General features: G+C 44.4%; 1 protein-coding gene across 5 annotated transcripts in view; it reads left to right on the top strand.

Moving 5' to 3' along the window:
• MICAL3 (microtubule associated monooxygenase, calponin and LIM domain containing 3) overlaps positions 1-14,528 on the top strand; it is a gene marked incomplete at both ends in the record, with an annotated part of 127,667 nt that overhangs the window by 9,528 nt on the left and 103,611 nt on the right. For 3 of the 5 annotated variants that reach the window (XM_080705673.1, XM_080705674.1, XM_080705675.1), the window contains 8 exons: positions 973-1,099; positions 2,468-2,564; positions 5,010-5,157; positions 7,705-7,901; positions 10,092-10,204; positions 10,300-10,362; positions 10,806-10,979; positions 12,488-12,571. In XM_080705673.1, coding sequence (XP_080561799.1) covers positions 973-1,099; positions 2,468-2,564; positions 5,010-5,157; positions 7,705-7,901; positions 10,092-10,204; positions 10,300-10,362; positions 10,806-10,979; positions 12,488-12,571 — 1,003 coding nt within the window. The remainder of the gene's footprint in view (positions 1-972; positions 1,100-2,467; positions 2,565-5,009; positions 5,158-7,704; positions 7,902-10,091; positions 10,205-10,299; positions 10,363-10,805; positions 10,980-12,487; positions 12,572-14,528) is intronic. The other 2 variants (XM_080705677.1, XM_080705676.1) reach the window with 1 other exon arrangement.

The raw sequence follows: 14,528 nt of genomic DNA on the forward strand, positions 1-14,528 counted from the left end.
ATAAAAAATAGGGCTGAGGGTGTAGCTCAGAGCTAGAATGCCCCTGGGTTCAATCCCCTGTACCAAAAAAATATCTGAAACTTAGGGTTTTTTTTGCCCTATTTTTTATTCTTTATTTTGAAACAAGGTCTCACTAAGTTGCAGAGGGCCTCACTAAGTAGCTGAGGCTGGCTGTGAACCTATGATCATCCTTCTTGTCTCAGTTTCCCAAGTACTGGGATTACAAATGTGTGCCATCATACCTGACTTGAAGCAGATTTTTTTACAAATGAGCTCAAATATTTAGGATTTCCTTGCTGATAAAGAACCAGCACCTTAAGCCAGGTGTGATGGTACACACCTCTAATCATAGTACTTGGGAGACTGAGACAGAAGACTACAGATTCAAGGCCAGCTACAGCAAGACCTGGTATCAGAGTGAAAAATAATATAGGACCGGGCAGGGAGAGGCTCAGAGGTAGAGCGTGCTTGGGTCCAATCCCCAGGATCCCCCTCACCCGGCCACCACACATACAGAATCAGTGTCTTGACAAAGAGAGCTAGACAAAATTTCCTTGATGTAATTGGTAGTTGATGTCACTTTAATTCTGTTTCTTAAGACATTTTGGCAAAAATGATGGCAAGTTCTGTTCTCATCTGTTTTTCCTAAAGATTAGATATTGATGTGTGGAAAACAAAAACAAAACAGTAAGTTAGTTGCCTTTTAAATTGCACCAGACATTTGTCACTGCCCCACCACCATCCCTGCCCTTCTCCTTAGCTCTTAACTAGCCCAGTGCTGTGGAGTCAGAGGGTGGTGGCCTGGCAGGCTGGGGACAACATAGAGTTGGAGGAAACTTTGTCAATGATGAAGATGTATTGTATACATCAGATAATTTTGTTTACTGTCAAAACATTACACAGTATTACAGAAGGGTAGGGAGATTATGGTGCTTGGCAGTGCTCTGAGTACACAGTTGTATGTTATTGCAGGGAAAGCATTTACAGATTGCTGCCTCAGACCACCCCCGAGAATGTGAGCAAAAACTTCAGCCAGTACAGCATCGACCCTGTCACCAGGTATCCCAACATTAACGTCAACTTCCTCCGACCAAGCCAGGTAAGAGCCTTCTAGTCAGTTATTAACATGGGGGCCCCTGCCCAGGACCGATGAGAACTCTGATAGATCTAAATAGATGTAACTATGTTTGTTATCAATACCCTACACACTCTTAGTAATCTCATACCTATATACACTTTCAGTAATCCAGTCTACCAGAATTGGTGAGAATGAGTAGGATGCTTCATCAACATACTGGGCAGGGAGGCATAGAGTTGATGATTTACAGGAGATCACAAGTGACGGATCATGGTGGACCCAGGACTTCATCCTGAGCCTCCTAACTCAGATCACATACTGTCGAGGAGCGAGCACTGGTCCAGTGGTCAGTGTGAGTTCCACTTGAGTATTTGCCACTTAACACCTGTAACTCTCCTGGGCCATTTCACTGTCTCTGAGCCTCAAGTTTTCATGTGAGAAATGGAGAGAATAATCCCTCCCTACTCACAGGATCGTTGTGAAGGCAAATGAGATTGTTCACCTGGAAGAACTTCGAAAGGTAACATGCACTCTTTAAGTAGAAGCTATTGTTATTGTTAGCTAGTTGTTTTTTTTTTTTCCTGCGTGTGGTACTATTGAGTTGTTTCTCAGAATCACTAAACTGAGAATGACATCGTACAAGCATAGCAATCCCAAACAGTACAACTATTTTTAGAAAACAGCCTGTTTAACATTTTTGCCTCTGTTCTAGGGAAATTTCTTGCTCTTCTTCTATCTGAAATTTAGATGTTTGGGACTTCTGTGTGTGTGTAGTAAAGTGTCCTTAATTCTTCCATTAATGGACAGCTTTAATGGTCCAACAGAGACTACCAGGTGGACCTCAGTGGCTGAGTAGATAACTTTTAGCAAAACTTCTTACAGTTAACGATTAAAGGTTTTTTTTTGGTGGTACTGGGGTGGAACCCAGAGGCTTTCTACCTCCGGGCTATACTCCCAGACCTATTTTATATTTTATTTGGAAACAGGGTCTCACTAAGTTGCTGAGAGCCTCACTAAGTAGCTGAGGCTGGCTTCGAACCTGTGCCATCCTCCTGTCTCAGCCTCCCAAGTGCCGGGATTACAAGCATGCGCCACCACGCCCAGCAAAGATTAAAGATTTAAAGATTTAAAGTTCACTGTTATAATTTGTGTCTAAACTTTACCATGGGTTGGAGGTAATGCTCCCAGTGGTAGAGTGCATGCTTAGCATACACAAGGCGCTGGGTTCAACTCCCCCAGACCTCCTCCCCAAATAAGTAAGTAAATAAATAAATAAACTAACTAACTTTATCCAACCCACTTTCCCAGGTTTTGATCTAAGTCATTCTACTTCTGGGTAGAAGTTTGTTATGTGGAATTTGATTTTTCTTCTTAACTTTTTTCTGCCAGGTCCGCCATTTATATGATACTGGAGAAACAAAGGATATTCATCTGGAAATGGAGAACCTAGTCAATGCTCGAACTACCCCAAAGTTGACCCGCAATGGTGAGTTCTGCTAACGGCTCTTTGAAAGACAGGTAGCCCATTCAGAGAAGTCTGTATTCATCCACTGAGCCACAGCGTGTGCACAGTACTGTAAAAGGCAGTGGTTCTCAACCAAGGGTGGTTTGCCCTCCAGAGGACATTTGGTGGTATTTGGGGACATTTCTTGATTGTCATACTTGGGGGGAGGGGAGAAATTGCTACTAGCATCTATAGGATATAACTCGAGAATGTGCACAAAACCGGTCCCCAGAACAAAAATCACCTTGGTCCAAGGTGGTGTGAGAGTAGAGGAAGATTGGATATAGATGTCGGAGGAAGAGAGCGCGCGCGTGTGGGCCCAAGAGGGAGTATGCCTCCATACATACACTTCAGATTTGGGTGATAAACTTCAGAGAACATGTAACGACACTTTAGCGAAGGCCTGCAACATTGCCATTATACAGTGGTAAAGGGAAAGGTCATTCCGTATTTTATGTGTATTGCGGTCCCCTAAAGTTTTTTTTTTTTAAAGACACCTGATCAACTCTTCGTAAGATAGACTGGAGAAGGGAAAGCACCAGAAGCAGGGAGACGAGTTAGAAATATGTTACACAGAAGTACCTGTGGTACTTGCCACCTGTGGTAAATGCCAAACTCTGGTACTGGGCTGGGGATGGAGATGGGAGAAGGCAGTGGACCACAGTTAGAAGAGCTTAGGCTTTGGGCCAGATGCAGCTGGGTCCCAGGCCCAGCCTTGCTGTTTGCAGAGTGTGTGCATTGGGTGGATTAATTAGCATCTCTTAACCTCAGTTTCCTTGTACTGGAAATGAGTTACAATACTTCCCTCGGATTTTTGATCATGAGGATTCTGTGACATCTGTAGGGTGTTTACTGCAGTGCCTGGCAGTAGTGGGTAGTCAGAAACAGCAGCAACTTTATCGTTGCCATTATTAATTATGTGAGAGAGACTAAGGAAGCAAAATCAAAAGACATTGGCAGTTGATTGTCCTTAGGGACAAGAGATAGCTATTTGTGTTTAGTGCTATATCAGTCTAAAGAAGGAATTGGGAGATGAGAAGGTTTGAGTTCTTTTTTGGATATTTTTAGTTTGATGTGCTTTGGGGATATCAAGGTGGATATGTGGTCCAAGAGGCAATTAGAAACATTTTCATCTTTTTCCACTGAGATGTTATATTTGTCAGCTTTCTGTTGCTACGACAAAATACCTGAGATAAATAGACTTAAAAGAGGAAAGATTTATTTCAGCTCATGGTTTCAGAGGTTTCATCCATGGTCCTTGGGCTCCATTGTTTTGGGCCTGTGGCAAGGGGGAGCATGTTTTAGAGCGGTGCTGCTCACAGCCTGGTGGCCAGGAAGCAGAAATACTGAAGTAGTTGCCCAGTATGTATTGGATGGATGGATCTACACACTTAAGAAACAGCCGAATAATGTCTATAAGCCAAGAGATGGTACTGGGAGCATTTCTGTGTGTAAATCTCAGAACATTTCCACCGTGAAAGACTTAACCGGGATTTTTATAACACACAGTTTTTATCTTATGTTCACAAATCACTAAATGACTTAGTGCAAAGCTAAATATTTTCAGCAGCCTTAGGGAAGAGAACAGACTTTTTCTTGGACACAAGCAGGAATTCACAGATTCTCTTAAAAGGTGTGTCACCAGAGCTCTTCTAGGATAAGGCTGATCAGATTTTAGAAGAGATGTCAAAGAATGGGAAAACATCCAAGTTCGTGTTTTCCTCTTCAGTCTCTCAGGATGTAATCACCTGTTGAGTAGGCTGCCAAGCTGGGACTGGGGATTGTTGTGGTCTGGGGTCCGCAGCCCTATAACCGTGTCTTTCTCTAGAGAGTGCCTTCATGTGACAAATTGCTCGGTGCCTAGAGAGTGTGAGAGCAAAGCTTTGTTTGCTTTCAGTTTAATGTACTACTGGATACAATGGAACCTTTTCTAATCTAATCTTCCCAGTGGGGCTTTGGAGGAAAAGGCTTCCTTAGCCAAGCTACTCTCCAGGGAAACCCTAGCACTGTTGTAGGTGAAGTGACAGTTCAGTAGATGGCATTCTTCCCTCTGAGTCAGGATCTGGAGTGCTGAAGGGACACTGGGCTTTAGCATGAGCAGGTCATGTCATCAGTTGTGAGTTATCAGTGTGGTTAGGGGATGGACACTATCGCTTCTCGACCCTTTGGCTAAGATCAAGTGTAGGGGATGGACACTGACCTTGGAGTCTAGATAAGTTGGTACCTAGAATTCCACTATTATGACACGAGTTGCATATCCCTGCATACCAGTTGAGGGACCTTGTTCTTCATTGTTTTCTTTTAAAACATAGTACTGACTGTTACTTTGGTAATTTTTCCAACTGTGTATGTGTACTGTAAAGGGAACCCTGTATTAATGCTGCTAGGTAACCACATTTCCAATCGTAATTGTTTTTGTTGTTTTAGAGTCTGTAGCTCGTTCAAGCAAACTGCTGGGTTGGTGCCAAAGGCAGACAGATGGCTACGCAGGAGTAAATGTGACAGATCTCACCATGTCTTGGAAAAGTGGCCTGGCCCTGTGTGCAATTATTCACAGATATCGCCCTGATTTGATGTAAGTCTGACCAGCTCTTATATTTTATATCCACCCAGGGTCTCAGAGCACCCTGCTCTCAAGTACTCACGTTTTGTGCTTTTTCTTAGAATAAGGTACAAGTAAAATGCTTTCTCCAGAAGGCTGGGATTTAAATTTAGTTATATTTAAAACTCCATGTGTCAAGTATTATATTGCTCAACCCAGGAATGATTAGCTTAAGTTTTAAAAATCACAATACTCATAAGGTCAAAAACTGTTTTAACACCCACCTGGGCCTTTTAACTTCACACAAAGGAAAACTGTTTATTGGCCCTGAGTTGAACTCTTCGTTTTGGCCAGCTGTCTCTCAGATGCGATTGGTCACAAGGGAAACCTGGCTAGAGTACTTGGCTAGCTCAAGACAGATATGTCACTGCCAGAGAAACAGAAAACAATGAATACTTACCCGACTTGTGATGGTTCACTAGTATTCTCTTTGTTAAAAACTATATTTTTTTTGCAAACATACTATGTCAGGCTTATGAATCGCATATTGAGCTAACAAGTAAGTCACATCACCCCTTTTATCCATTCCTTACTCACCTGTATGCTGAATCGGTGCACAGGATGACCCCAGCTCAGCTGCAGTGACCAGCGCACTCAGGTTCCCTCCATAGGCACCTGTTACCATGGAAGCCAAACAAGATTCAGAAACAGAAGCAGAGCGTGTTGAGGTGTTCTTACTGCCCTTTCTCTTTTCTTTTCTTTCTTTTCTTTCTTTCTTTCTTTCTTTCTTTCTTTCTTTCTTTCTTTCTTTCTTTCTTTTTTTTTTATTGGTAATACTAGAGATTGAGCCCAGGGGAATTCTACCCCTAGACCTTTTTTATTTTGAAACAGTCTTACTAGGTTGCAGAGAGTCTTGATGTGTTGCTGAGGCTGGCCTCAAACCTGCAATTCTTCTTTCTTAGCCTCCAAAGTACTGGGATTAGAGGCGTGTCACCATGCTTGGCCTGCTTATGCTTTTTGTCATTAAGTCCACCTAAGGACCTGCTTTTTGTTTATTTTGTTTTAATGGTTGTTTAAGGAATCCTAAATGATATAGCCCTTATTTACATGATGGTTATAGGCTAATGAGGTAAGAGTAGTAAAAACAGCACAATGCAGATTTCGTAAGTGTGGGGGTGTGGAAAGCGTGGCTCATCAGCAGAGCACTTGCCACGCATGCAGCAGCCTTGGGCTCCGTCCCAGCACCAGAGACACCCTGGTCACTTAGCCGGAAATTGGTAAGGGTGAATGAAGATAGTGCGATTCACTCCCACTTACAAAAGGCAGTGGGGAAGGAGAGGAGAACATGACAAATGGCACACATATGCCCTAGAGAAAGGAGCAGGTGCCTTGTGCGGTGGCGCATGCCTGCAGCCCCAGCAGCTTGGGAGGCTGAGTCAGGAGGATTGCAAGTTCAAGGCCAGGCTAGACAACTTAGCGAGATCTTGTCTCAAAATCAAAATAAAAAGAGCTGGATGTAACTCAGTGGTAGAGTACTCTTGGATTCAATCCCCAGTACCACAAGAAGGAAGGAAGGAAGGAAGGAAGGAAGGAAGGAAGGAAGGAAATCAATGGGGCAGCCAACCACTTCTATTCCAAGGGGAGAGAACTTCTAAGAAAGGGAAGGATAAGGACAGGATTAGTTGAGGGATCTAACAGATAGGGTGGAGGGGCAAGTGTGGGCCCGAGGGCATACGTTACTGTCAGATCACACCAGAACCTGCCTGAGGGAGTTGCAGCAAACACAAAAGCAGAAAGTAGCTAATTTGGCACTCTCTGGACTACAGTGACTTCATTCAGGATGAGTGTCATAGTTTAACAGGCTTAATCTGCAGAGAAAAGGAATTGTTTAAAAATGGAAAAATTCCATGGGGTCAGTAGGTTAACATGAAATAAGGCCTGCCAGGTTAACCAAAAGCTAGTTAGAGAAGAACACTATCAGTCATTGTACTGAACAGTAAGACGCTTAAAACCCAGTGGGAAATGTTAATCAAATGCTTAGGACAACTCAGGAAATTTAGCAATGGGAAAATCTTTGTAGGAAAGTTTTGTTATTTCCCCACAGGAGAAAGCTAAATAGGATTTACTAGAGCTCATTTAGGACATTAGCAGCGGGTCAAGGACTAAAGGGCTTGGTGGGTGATGTCCCTGGCTATTAAGGAAATGTGATCCAGATAGGATTCTTATCACTGTTTGACTTTCGTTTAAGATGTATGGACACCGAGGTACAAGAGAATACATATTAAAGATAGTTCCTGTCCTGAGCTTACATTTTAGTAAATTTGTGTACTGGAAAAATGAGAGAAGTCTTTTCAACTGTATCCCTTTATTGGGTAGTTCTTCAGTCATTTTTTTTTTTTTTTCATGAGGATGCCTTGTATTTCCTTGGTCCAAGGAAGGAGAAGAGGCGAGGAAAACAGACCTGATCCTAGTGACGCCCTGCGGCCTCGGCTGTAGTCAGAGGACTGAGATACTTACTGTTCACTCCGGTTTGAGGACTCTTAGTCCGACTTGACCTCATCTTCCTTGTTCTATTCTCAGAGATTTTGATTCTTTGGACGAGCAGAATGTGGAGAAGAATAACCAGCTGGCCTTTGATATTGCTGAGAAGGAACTGGGCATCTCTCCCATCATGACAGGCAAAGACATGGCCTCGGTGGGGGAGCCTGACAAGCTGTCCATGGTGATGTACCTGACTCAGTTCTACGAGATGTTCAAGGACTCCCTCTCCTCCAGTGGTAAGGCCCTGGTGCGCGTGGCAGAGGGTCCTCCGTTCATCTTGCGGAACCGTTGCCCGGCATTGTCTTTCTTTCCTTCCAGCTGTGTCCTTTGCCAGGACAACACAGTGTCACCAAGCTCAGGCTTACTGTTTTTGCTGCTTGGCCATCAGCAAAAATCTGCGAAAGCTTGCTTTATTATTTTTCCCTTTTCTAGTAGTATATTCTTAGGCCCCTCCCCCTGCCCCAAACCGTTCTCAGTTAACCACGAAGTATGCAAAAACTCATTCCTGTCTGAACATTTTTTCCCTGAAAAATTTCTCCTGGCCTTCTCCTTTTTTTTTTTTTTTTTTTTAAACCAGTTTTTCGGAAGAAGCGGTTGATCTGCCAGGCATGGAGGCGCATGCCTGTAATCCCAGCACTTGGGAAGCTGACACAGTAGGATCACGGGTTTGCAACCAGCCTTAGCAACTTAGTGAGGCTGTCAGCAACTTAGAAATAAGACCCTGTTTCAAAGTAAAAATAAATATGACTGGGGGTGTAGCCTAGAAGAAGAATGCTCCTGGGTTCAATCCCCAATACTGCAAAAAAAGGAGGGGTGGGGTCCTGCTTTTGGCCTCTCTGTATAAGCTTCGTGACTCTTTGTGATTCCGCTTCCCTTTGTTCTGCTCTCCCAAGACTGTTCCCAGTGTCAGGAAGAACCACCGGATCCATATTCTTCTCTCATGTCTTGTGCACTCGGCTCCTCCGCATCATTCAGTGCTGTGGAATAACGTCCTCTTCCTTGAATTCTTCCTGCTCAGCTGCTGTGACCCTGTGTCTTACTAGGCCCATTCTTCTTCTCTAACTAGTCCCTCTCTGGCTCCTCTTTTTATTCCTACCTCTTGGGGTTTCCCCCAAATTTTTCCTTGGTCCTTAGCTTGCTGTCTCTGTCATGGTGCTACACAAAAATTCCTGTTGTCATTTTATTGTCCTATGGAGTAAATGTGGTATAATGCTGAAGAGTGTTGACCATGATGCCTGACCTGGTTTTATGGCCCAGAACTTTCACTTGCTTGGATTTGGGCAAGTTATGAAATTTCCCTATGCCTCCATTACCCCATAGGTAAGATGGGGATAATATACATAATTACAGTGTGATGTGCTACAAGGAACGTTTGGCAAATTGGAACTCTTAGTAAGTGCTAACAGTTTATCATTAGTTTTAATTACTAGTGGTACTAATAAAACATTTGTAGCTGGGCGTGGTGGTGCACACCTGTAATCCCAGTACTTGGGAGGCTGAGATAGTAGGATTGCAGGTTCAAGGACAGCCTCAGCAAGTAGTGAGACTCATTAACCTAGCAAGACCCTGTTTCAAAATTTAAAAAAAATTAATAAAATAGGGCTGAGGGTGTGGCTCAGAGGTAGAATGCCCATGGGTTCAATCCTCAGTACCACAATCAGTCAGTAAATTAAAAATATAAAGAAAATGTTGGAATCTACACTGTTTATGATACCCCTCCCAGTGTCTTTTAACCCATAATCCTTATAGAGAACTGTGGCTTTTCCTAATTATGTATGCAGTTCTTAAAAGAGAACTGTAACATGAGCACACCCGTTCAGGGGGAGCCCTTGTTAAGACTATGGCCCTGGTCACACAGTGTTCTGCCTCCCTCCCTCCCCTCCCCTTGGCCTGAAACTTCTGTCACAGAGGGGGAGCGTCAGCGCTTTGCCATAACTACCACAGACAGGTTCCGACTCTTTGTTTGTTTGTTTTTTGGTGGTACTGGGATTCCTGGAAGCCCTTCTACCTCCAGGCTACACTCCCAGACCTATTTTATAGTTTTATTTGGAAACAGGGTCTCTTAAGCCAGCGAGGCTGGCTTAGACCTGCGCGATCCTCCTGTCTCCGCCTCCCAAGCCGGGCGTGCGCCACTACGCCTGGCAGGTTCTGACTTTTGAGAAGCAAACGTGCAGGTTTTTGTAACTAAAAGTCTACTGGAAGAAAGAGACACTATTGTCTATGTGGGTGGAGGAGAAAGGGCTCAACATCTCGGCCCAAGTATGAGCTTCCTTTATGGTGTTTCCTTCCAAGTTCTGCCGGCTACATCCTCGCCGATGAGCTTCCAGAGGTTCTTTTCCACAGTCCCCTGCAGGAGAGAGTGCTTCTGCTCAGGACTTTGGGGCCCTTCAGGGCTCTCCTTGAACATTGCCGATTTCTGTCCCCAGACACTGTGGACCTGAATGCTGAGGAGAAAGCAGTCCTGATAGCCAGCACCAAGTCTCCCATTTCCTTCCTGAGCAAACTCGGGCAGACCATCTCTCGGAAGCGTTCTCCCAAGGTGCGTGCACGCGAGCTTCATTTTACTGACAGCTGGAGAGCTAATGGTACATGTGGTGACCAGAATAACACAGCGCCCCTCCTCTCTTGGTACAGGATAAAAAGGAAAAGGACTTGGATGGGGCTGGGAAGAGGAGAAAGACCAGTCAGTCGGAGGAGGTGAGGTTGGTTTATCTGAGGATTTGCTAGAATTATTACACTGAATTGCGCTTTTTTGGGTTAAATTCCTGGTTCCCAGGTGGATTTTGCTAGATCTCTGCATACTTATCCTTCATGAGAATTTCTGTGTGCAGATGCCCTTAGTTTTCTGGAAAGCAACCAGGAAACGAATATGCACGTGTGTGCTGAGGCCTTCTTACCACTCTGGAGTCACATAGGTGGCAGAGCACAGCAGCTTTTCTGGAATATGGAGACGCCAGCACAAGTCTGTGTACCCTCATAGTGCCCTTGTGCAGGGTCCTGCTGGCTGTTTGGAGATTTGTGCCTTGAAGAGAGCTGCTAAGCTCAACCCAAAGCTGCTGTGCACATCCTGACACACATTGAGGGAAGCGTGTCCGGAGGCTCCTGTAACAGTCTGCTTCTCGGTGATTTCTGTTGGGCAGGATGAAGCTCCTCGGGGCTACAGGGGCGAAAGGCCCACACTGGTGAGCACCCTGACAGACCGGAGGATGGATGTTGCCGTCGGGAACCAAAACAAAGTGAAGTACATGGCAACCCAGCTGCTGGCCAAATTTGAAGAGAACGCACCTGCACAGTCCACTGGTGTAAGGAGACAGGTAAGCCCATCTCCCACCTCGCTGTCCCAGACTGCCAAGTAGGACAGAAAGGAGCACTTTTCAGTCTTAGCAGGTAGCCTTGTCACAGAACCCAGGACTCATGGGCTCAACTAGGGTCTGGTTTTCCCATGACTAACCATGGCAGAGACAAGTGTCTCCTAAGCTCATTGTTGATGTTCAGGGCTGCGTTATAAACCTCAGCTCAGGTTTGAGGCAGCTGCGACCAACTCTAGCAGAGGGATCTAAAAATAAGTAAATAACTAAGTAAATATATACACATACGTATTTATATTCAGACAAGTTTATGCAGATACATACTTAAATTATAAAATAACTTCATGCTTATTAATGAAAGTGCTGAAAAGTAGAGTAAAGGTAATGAAAGTACCTATACTTCTGTTGATATTTTACAACATTTCTTTCTGGCTCTTTTTTCAGTGCATTCTTGTTTTCATAGTGGAGGTCATTTTTTAATATACATTTTTCCATTCTTCTGTTTTTCATTTAACCTTAAACACATTCCCACGTTGTTCAAAACACTCAGCAAGCACCTGCCAAATGTGTAGATACCATGCTCTTTGTAGCTGTCACTCTAGTATGTGATGTTTCCGTTATTTCCCATCTTTCATGATGAAAGAGAAGTGCACATTCTTGCAGTAAAGCTGCTTTTGTATGTTGCAGGTTCTCTTCCCTGATATTGCTGGGAACGTGAGCGCTTGGACACTAGGTGCACTCCCCTGAGTCATGCATTAGAGTGCTAAGCAGTATTTCCCTTGAGATATCCTTGTTGGGCTCATCTCCCTTGCTCATGTAAAAGTCAAGAGGAGGTGTGCTGAGATCTTGATGTTCTCACTGAAGATTTACTAGAAAACTCTCTGATGACCTTAAAGAGCGTCCGGAAGACGGCGTCCATCCTCCTTGTTCTCTTTTCACTCTTTCTTCATCTTCTCTGTACTCAGAAGCCATTGACCCAGTGGGCCAGGCCCTTGGCACTCATTTTGCTTGGACTCTGACCACAGCTAACTTCTCATCTTTGGTTATTAGTGCTTACCCTCCAACCTGTTTGTACTGTGGCTCACAGGAAGGATGGTAGTATTTGCTGGGAAACATTAGAGGTTGCCTGGAGGCGCTGGCATTCCTCTTCCCTCAGAAAGGATGGAGCACTCTCCCTGGCAGGAAGTTTGCCTTTAAGAGAAGGTTCTTTTCCTCATTTTGATGGGGGGGCAAAGATTTATTTTTCAAATCAGGATAAGTAGTTTAGACAGACAGCACTGAGTTTGGGAAGAGGATAATGAGACTCACAGCTTTTATTTCCCAGTTCTGCACTTTGCTTTGTAAGTGTAACTTTCTAAGAACTTTCTAAGAATTAGTTCTGCTGCCTCCCCCACTTACGATTGTGTGTCTTTTCCCCATGGGCACTCATTCTCTCTCTTCTCCTACCTTAATGGATGTTATTTTGTTTTGTCTCCATGTCCTGTCCCCACCCACCCTTGGCCTGTGTGTCACAGCCAACACAAGAGCGTGGGGTCAGCCAGCCGTCCTGCTGCCTGCCTGAGCAGGGTCGCCCTGCTTCCATCCCCCAGTGGAAACAGGTAAAGGAACTTCCAGGGACCAGACAGGGTCTGCTGCCCCAAGCCTTCCACCCTGTCCCGCTTCTGGGCCGGCCCATGGTCAGGCCTGCCCTGGGGAACCCTGGCTACAAGGGCACGAAGGCTCTTGCTCCTTCCAGCCAGACTCTGGGAAAACGTGTCACAGACAATGCTGATTTGATTCCATAATTAACTCCTTAGGATTTGCAAAACCAGTTGGAAGGGCAGACTGTTAGTTTGGCCTTAAAAGTAGCTGAAGTGATATGGTACTTTGTTAAGGTACCTTATTAACCTTTTGGCTTTTGCTATTATAACATTTGTTCAAGTTGGCTTTTCCTAGTGTGCCTTCTCGTCTCCACTGGAGGGAGAATTCTGCCTTCAACAAGCCTGAGAATTGAGGAAGTAGAGCCTTTCCCGTGAAATGGGGAAACATTACCCATAAAATTTGTCTTGAACAAATTTGTTTTATTTCAAACCCTGGGCAAATGTGTTCATGAATTTTGTTTACATTTGAAATAATTTTATAGGGTGTGGTGATTGATATACACCTGTAGTCCCAGCTACTGGAGAGGCTGAGGCAAGGGATCATTCAAACCCAGGAATTAAAGGCCTGCCTAGGCAATATCATAATGAAGCCTCTCAGTACAGAAAGGGAGTAAGTCACAACACCGGGTCTATAATAGAAAGCCTGTCAGAGGGATTGGAAGCTCTACTGCATTTTCTTCCATGTCACAGTTTAGCAGGTTCTTTTGAAAAGCCTGGATTAGCATTCTCGTAGTTTGATATCATGTAGGACTGGTACCATGTTGAGAGGTCAGATGTGCTGACCCTGGATTCCACTAGCATTGCCCACAGTTGGCCTCACTCGCCCCTTATCCTGTAGGGTAGCCTCTGTTGCTGGGAGGCACTGAGAAATGGTGAGCTGGACTTCATTTAATTTGTGTTCTGCTGGGAGTCGTGATGCACGCTTCTAATCCCAGTACTTGGGAAGCTGAGATGGGAAGATTGCAAGTTCACGGCCAGCCTCAGCTACTTAGTGAGGCCCTCTGCAACTTAGTGAGACTGTTTCAAAATAAAGAATCAAATAGGGCTGGGGGCCAAGTGTTGTTGCACACACTTGTAATCCCAGCATTTGGGAGGCTAAGACAGGAGGATCACGGTTCTCGCACAGCCTCAGCTACTTAGTGAGGTCCTCTGCAACTCAGTGAGACCCTATTTCAAAATAAAGAGTAAAATATTGGGCTTGGAGTGTAGCTCAGAAGTAGAATGCCCCTGGGTTCCATCCCCAGTACTGAGGGGAAAAAAATAGGGCTGGGGATGCATTTTAAAGGTAGAATACCTTTTGGATTCAACGAGTACACCATACACACACACACACACACACACACACACACACAAATTGTGTTCAGGGTTTGGATGTGATGGAACACATCTGTAATCTAGTATTTGGGATACTTAGAAGAGGATTGCATATTCAAATCTGTAAGTTGCTAAAGCTTAGCAGCTTAGGGTCTAAGACCCTATTTCAAAATAAATAAAAGGGCTAGGGGTATAACTTAGAAGGAAATCAATCACCCCTGGGTTTAATCCCCAGTTCTCTCCCCACAAATTACATTCATTCAGGGAAAATGTTCCCTTTCTAACCTTATAGTAGTATTCTACATGAAAGGTGTGGCCCATGAAGCTAAGATGGAATCTTGAGAGCAATGTCCAAACTCACAGCAGAAGTCAAACCTCTTTTTCTATGCCTAGAGGAGATCTTCTGAAAAAAATTCATCCAGAATTTATTTGTGTTTTATTTTTTATCCTTTTCCTTGAAGTCTCAATGGAAGGTAGGACTTGAAAGATAATCTTCAGTTGAGGATCTGTTGAGGGAGGACGTGAACTCTACGCTAGATTGTAACGGGAGGGAGGTCAGGAGTCACCTGCGCAAGTGTGGGTAGGCTGGGGCCTGCATGGT

The sequence above is a fragment of the Muscardinus avellanarius genome (genome assembly GCF_963383645.1).
Source record: "Muscardinus avellanarius genome assembly, chromosome: 11".
NCBI lineage: Eukaryota > Metazoa > Chordata > Mammalia > Rodentia > Gliridae > Muscardinus > Muscardinus avellanarius.